General features: G+C 46.8%; 1 protein-coding gene across 2 annotated transcripts in view; it reads left to right on the top strand.

Moving 5' to 3' along the window:
* gfra1a (gdnf family receptor alpha 1a) overlaps positions 1-7006 on the top strand; it is an 81273-nt gene continuing 74267 nt past the window's right edge. For both annotated transcript variants that reach the window (XM_056436093.1, XM_056436092.1), the window contains exons 1-3: positions 1-624; positions 1018-1323; positions 2108-2188. In XM_056436093.1, the coding sequence (XP_056292068.1) occupies positions 585-624; positions 1018-1323; positions 2108-2188 (427 nt within the window). In that variant the 5' untranslated portion in view covers positions 1-584. The remainder of the gene's footprint in view (positions 625-1017; positions 1324-2107; positions 2189-7006) is intronic.

Genomic DNA, 7006 nt, shown 5'->3' with positions numbered 1-7006 from the left:
TGCAGAGCGCCAACACGTTGTTGGGCTCCAGTTGGCTGCGGTGCGCTCAGACTCACAGACGCAAGAAGAAGCAGAAGAAGAAGAAGCATCATCTCCACCGGCTGGAGTCAGAGGACACTCCGCACCGCTTCGCCTCCATCCACCGCCCCGCACCGCCCCGCAGCGCCCCGCCGATCCCTTTGTCTCTCCCGGCGGTGAGAAGAAGACCACCCGCACGGGAGGAAGAGCAAGAAGACAAGAGGAAGAGAGGAAAACAAATATTTAACTCTTCTTTGGACTGAGAGCGCGATCAACTGTGTGGAATCGGGACTGGACACTTTTCTTTCTTTCTTTCTTTTTTAATTTTGTCTTTGTGTGTGTGTGTGTGTGTGTGTGTGTGGTGGGGAGAGATTCTTGTTCACATGAGGGGAGTCGGAACCGTTTTGTACAGCGGAGCGCGCGCGCACCGCTCCGTCTTTCCAATGGATTTCGCCACACTGGAACTACCCTGGGAATCAAACTCCTGTTAGAAGTCGCTTTCAGCTCCGATTTTTCCTCCTTCCTCCAAAAAAAAGAAGAAGTTGTTTCACAAGAAGAGGAAGACGATGATCCTCCAAGTGCTCTACGTCCTTCTGCCTCTTTTGGGTGAGTATTTCAATTTATAGTATTTATTCCCACCAATAGCAGCTGGTCCGTTTCACACGAATACCACAAACACACACACACACACACACACACACACACGCACGCAAACACGCACACACCAGAGGGTTTGACTCTGGGTATAACGCGTGGTCCAAAGTACCCATCAGGTGCTGCCCCGTCAAACATTAACGAGCGCGAGAGCAACTCTTTCCTCTTTATCAGTCTAAAAAAGTCTGTAAACTGCGTCACGAAGTTATGATATACCTGAACTATATAGCTCCAGGTTGCAGCCTCTCTGGAGTCACGCGCGTGGCGTCTCCATACGTGTGTCGACACGTTATTACGCGCGTGTGCTTTTATCCGCGTCTTTTCCCCTTTTTTTCCGCCTCCCAGATGTGTTGTCGCGCGCGGAGGAGAGCGCGCGCGCCGCGCGGCTGGACTGCGTGCGGGCCAGCGAGCAGTGCCTGCGGGAGCAGGCGTGCAGCACCAAGTACCGCACGATGCGGCAGTGCGCGGCCGGCGGCGGCAAGAACAGCGGCAACTTCAGCATGGCGGCCGGCATGGAGGCCAGGGACGAGTGCCGGAGCGCCGTGGACGCGCTGAAGCAGAGCCCGCTGTACAACTGCCGCTGCAAGAGGGGGATGAAGAAGGAGAAGAACTGCCTGCGCATCTACTGGGGCATCTATCAGACGCTACAAGGTACACAACAACAACAACAACAACAACTACTACTACACTTTAGCGTGGGGTTATCTTATTCATCACAGTATAAAGGTGCATTAAAGAAGACTCAATAGCGTATATATGATGCATTTGATCTGTGTGTGTGTGTGTGTGGGGGGCGGGGGGTGGGGGGGGGGGTCTCGGGGGTCTTTATTTGGGGGGGCGTTCAGAGCCCTGCAGCTGTTAATGTAAAAAAAAAGAAAAGGGGCCATCCCCATAAGTAAAAGAATCAGCTCAGTAAAGGAGTGAGGGGATCAGTCGCCTGGCTCCTCCCACTGCTGTATGGACTGGGCACCCATCAACCCCCCCCCCCCTCCCTTCAGCCCCCCCCCCCCTACCACCACAAGCACAACAATTCAAAAAGTAGCCTGCAGCTTTTTTTATTTATCTATTAGCGGTCCGATGGGTCCACGGCCACCATCACTCCAAGCTTTCATTCAAATAGCCCCCCCCCACTCCACACACACACACACACACACACACACACACACACACACACACACACACACACACACACACATGTCACTTACAGGCCACAATGTGAGGGGGTGAAAGATGAACAACAACACACAACACAAGGCTGTTGAAAACATATCAATTTCTACATATATATATAAATATATATATATATGTTTATATATATGTATATGTTTATATATATGTATATATATATATACATATATATAAAGATATATCTATATCTATCTCTCTTTATGAATATCTCTAAACACATCTTAACCTCCGCTTGTCTCCGTCACAGGAAACGACTTCTTGGAGGATTCTCCGTACGAACCCGTGAACAGCCGTCTGTCTGACATTTTCCGGCTGGCTCCCATCATAGGTAAGAATAACAACAACAACAACAACAACACTCTGCTCCCGTGGAGGCTTTCCACTCCGTCCCTTCGGATTGTTTTTTCCCTCTCTCTGTTCCCGCTGGTCACCCGTCTCAGTCGAGATGCGGCTGAAGCTCCCGAGCTGTGCACGCTCTCGGCGAAGGTGTCAAGTGTGTGTGTCAAGTGTGTGTGTCAAGTGTGTGTGTCAAGTGTGTGTGTCCTCCTTCGTCCCCTCCGCTACATCCGTCTTCCTCTCCGCTCGTCCTCGCCGTCGCATGCCCGGCTGGACGTGACCTCGCACGGCGAGCTATGGAGTCTCATCGAGGGCAGTGTGTGTTAAACGCTTCAGATGGAGAGGGGAGGAGGAGGAGGAGGGTGTGTGTGTGTGTGTGTGTGTCCTTGGCCGTGGTTGTGGCGAGCTTCCTCTCGTGGCTGTCTGCGGATCCCACTTGTTGAAAGGAGCCGCTCTGTGAGTAACGCTGGAGAGCGTGACAAGCGTTTTCCTGTGCGTGTGTGTGTGTGTGTGTGTGTGTGTGTGGGCGCAATGCCGGCAGCGTCCTCTAGATGGCGATGCTATGCCCCGCTTCACAGCCGCCGTTTACTCTTGCGGACCCCCAAACAGACGAGGCTTGTCGCAGGGCATTTCCAGAGCCCCCGATCTACGACTGGGGCCCAATCGGGTCGCGGCTTTGCATTTTTACCGCTACGGCGCCCATTTCAGCGAAGTCATCGAAGGACACTTATGATGTGTGTGTGTGTGTGGGTGGGGGGGGGGGAGGGGAGGTAGCACCCAGACATTCATTTGTTCTATTTTTCTATTACTTTATTCATTGTTTCGCACATAAAATGCACAAAAAACACACACACAAAAAATCACGCAGCTCACATTTGGCGAATCCCTCAAGTTGCTCGGTGGGTCAAAACTCCAAAAGTACCCGTGACTCCTCACATTTGAGAAGTTGAGACACATTTGGTGAACTTCAGAGCTTCCTGCCCTTTAGTTTCCAACTTTTTTTTGGGCTGGTGACCACTTAGAGAGAGAGATGAATATCTACCCGTGACTCCTCATCGAGCAAATTTTTTGTTGTTGTGATATTTCCTTCTCTGTTCTTTTTTAATAAACAGAAGAGTGAAACATGAACATATAATATACTACAAATATATAATACAAGTATAACATTTGAGGAAAAAGTCTGAAAATAATCCAACCTCATATTGTGGAACAACAAATCTTTATCCATTTATTTATTTATGAATGATCTTGTGACCCCTCCCATGTTTCTTCGGACCCTTTTGGGACGTCTCTGGACTTCTAGGTTCCCGACACCTTTATCGAGGTCGTTGACACCTTTGCACATCTCTCTCTTTTAGGGTAATTAAAGTGCATCTTCAATGGGCAGCATGTGTTAGCATCTCATCATTAGAGGAGAAGGGGGGGGGGGGGGGGTTAATAAGTGGAATAACAGGGTAAGGAAACAGAAAACAAGGGACAAGGGATCACTCTGCCTCCTCTTCTCTCTTTCCGTGGGACTTAAAGGGCAAGCGCGTCGCTTCCACGGGTGGAGCGGAGAGCTTGGAAATTTACTTTCAAGTTTTTTTTTAAACCAGGGACGTGCGGTCAGGGGAGTGAAAAAAGAAAAAGTAAAAAATAAATAATGATAACATCAAATGTATGTTAATATTTGTCCACCGATCTTTATGTATGACTAATTTCGAACATTTTATAGTCAAAATCGCTGAATTTGCCTATTTCCTGTTCAAACACAGGATGAAACGAGAGTTGAGGCGACGAGTCGAGCCGAGCCTCTGATTGCGCAATCCATCACAAGCTGGGTTGATGCAATTGGCCCGTGCGGGTTGCCGTATCTCTGCATGTCGCCACTATAATGTTTGCAGATATGCTTATTTGCCCTGATTTTCCACAGTCTGGCTAAGGTCTTTAACCTTTACAGTTTAATGTTTGTAAGTGACATATTTAATTTGCTGATGGGAAATGAAACCGCAGTGAAAAGGCGCAGGGTGAGGCGGTAGTACTCTGCCGCCCTGCAGGGGGCGCTAGTGAGCCAACGGGTACTTGTTGCTGCTTCTTCTACACAGAGGCGCCAGGCGAGTCAAGTCCGTTTGTTTTTGTATTTTCCTACGCCAGACCGCCAACATGGAAGAGGATTATATATCTAAGCTTAAACATGAATCAAAAGTGGACGTGATTAACACAGGTAGACCAACGCCGGAGCTAAAAGGGTTGCTTCAAACTTTTTCTTACCTTTACGTATCTGTAATATGTGCCGTGTGTGTGTGTGCGAGTGTGTGTTGTGTGGAGAATGCTGATGAGACATGAAATAACCAGTAGCCAATAGAATAAGCCCCTTTTGGGTTTATATATTTGTAAATCTGACACGAAAGGAGTTAGTGCCTCACCAACCGTGAACCTCACCGCACGTCACTGGTTTAAACACACGAATGCAAAGTGTTGTCTCGGGGGGGATTCGCGTTTTTTATAAATTATGCAAATGTGTAGATATCGCCTCGGCGCCTATTTTATTTCCCTCATGACGGCAGCGTTACGTGCTCAGGTGAACGGGCGATGAATGTGAAGTGTAAAATAATATTTAAAAACATCGGAGAAGCAAAGGATGCAATTGTTTCTCACCGGACTTTATGTGGGAGGAGTTTCTTCACGTCTCTTCGTATCTATCTATGCTTTTTGGGCTTTTTACATAACTTCAATGTTAAGCTTAGCGGGGTCCATGTGGTTGTGGAAAACCTGGAAAAGTCATGGAATTTCTCAAAAATGGTTATTTCCAGCCCTGAAAAAGTCATGGAAATTAATATAAAATGACAAAAGTTTGGGAAAAGTCATGAAGTCAAGAACATTTCAGAAACCCCCCCCCCAAAACCTTGATTTTGTCATTCAGGGTTCGTACAATCATGGAAAACCTGGAAAAGTCATGGAATTTTAATATTGTTATTTCCAGGCCTGGAAAATTCCTTAAAAAAATAAATCCAAACATTCATATACATGTGTTTTATATTCACAAGTTCATTTACGCTGAGTTTGAAATAATGAATTTGTTTTTTAAAAGAAAGACGCTCAAAATTTAAGCGGACATACACTTTTCTTCATTTCTTTCCGCGCTGCAAGTGAACGCACCGTCACTGCAAAAGTTCCGAGCCATAGCAACAGTAGCTCAGGGGTAATCCGCTATGTCTACACACGAGATTTCACCGAATGTTTGGTCGTGGAAATTTGGTTTGAAGTCCTGGAAATCCGTCGGTCAACATGTGCGTGAACCCCGCTTCATGAAAGATGAAATATTAATGACGTTTTCTTTTTTCTCTCGCGATTTCATGTTGAAACAATGTTGTTATCCCAGGTCCTCAGACTCGGGGGTCCAAGTCGGCCCTCTGCGGCCCCCCTGCTCCCGGAAGCGGGGGACTCCGTGATCCCGGGCTGCAGGAACAATAGGCGACCGCCGTGATCCTATAATTCCATAATCGCCCCATTTCTCTTGACTGAAGGCATTAATCCCCAGTGACATCCATACATGCAGCGCACAGATGCACACACACACACTCACACACACACACACACACACACACACACACCGCTGTGCCTGAACACCTGTTCACTCTATGAATTGCTCATAGGCATCAGTCTCATTTCATTACAGAGACACACCATGGCCACAAGTAGACTGTGTGTGTGTGTGTGTGTGTGTGAAACTGACGTAAATATAGACTGATTATAGGCTGATTATAGGCTGATTATAGGCTGATTATAGGCTAAATATAGGCTGATTATAGGCTGATTATAGGCTAAATATAGGCTGAATATAGGCTGATTATAGGCTGATTATAGGCTGATTATAGGCTAAATATAGGCTGAATATAGGCTGATTATAGGCTAAATATAGGCTGATTATAGGCTGAATATAGGCTGATTATAGGCTAAATATAGGCTGATTATAGGCTGATTATAGGCTAAATATAGGCTGAATATAGACTGATTATAGGCTGATTATAGGCTGATTATAGGCTGAATATAGGCTGATTATAGGCTGATTATAGGCTATATATAACTTTGTTTTTGTTTTCTTTGCTTTTCCATCACGGTTTTAACTCAAGGCTACTCTCGGGTCCACAAAGCAATGGGTCACGCCCACTTTGCTTTCCATTTTGATTTCTTTGCTTTTCCATCACAGTCTTTTTTCTTCTGTCTCGTTGCCCAACAAATTATCTGCGCGTTGCGTCTCTTCAACGTTTTTCTCTCTGACTCTCGACCACCTGCGCCGATGTTTCCGTGTCTCTGGTTTCCCGTTTTTTCCACAGGAGCTTAAACACATCCCGAGTGCGTCTGTGAAACGAGATCCGCCTGGATTCTTCCCCGTCTAACTTCTCATTATTCTTCCTCCTTGAACTTTAGCTTTGTAAGATGCTATTTTGCGAGCGCAGATGAAATGGCCTCCTCGCTCCTCGTGTTTATGTGAATCGCTGATCCGTGAGGGAGAGACTCGGGGAAACGGGGGAGAGCATTTATTCTGAGATTCAAGTGGACGGAGAATTACTGCCACACCGTTTGGCCCGGGCGGCTGGGAGAGGAATCAGAGCGGGGGGGGGGGGGGGGAACACACAGCCCCGGGGTTTCTACGTCTTATATTACCGTATTCATGAACACCGGCGGCTACTTTCTCGTCCTTGTTTCTGACGCTATATATCTGAAAAGAAGAAGAAGAAAAAACTCATTTTCAGGACCGATGGACAACTTGACTTAAAAATAGAAAAAAAGAAAAGAAAGTTGATTTCAACATTTTTTTTTTTTACAT

The sequence above is a fragment of the Pseudoliparis swirei genome, chromosome 17 (genome assembly GCF_029220125.1).
Source record: "Pseudoliparis swirei isolate HS2019 ecotype Mariana Trench chromosome 17, NWPU_hadal_v1, whole genome shotgun sequence".
Classification (NCBI taxonomy): domain Eukaryota; kingdom Metazoa; phylum Chordata; class Actinopteri; order Perciformes; family Liparidae; genus Pseudoliparis; species Pseudoliparis swirei.
This window is presented reverse-complemented; position numbering and strand designations above follow the sequence as displayed.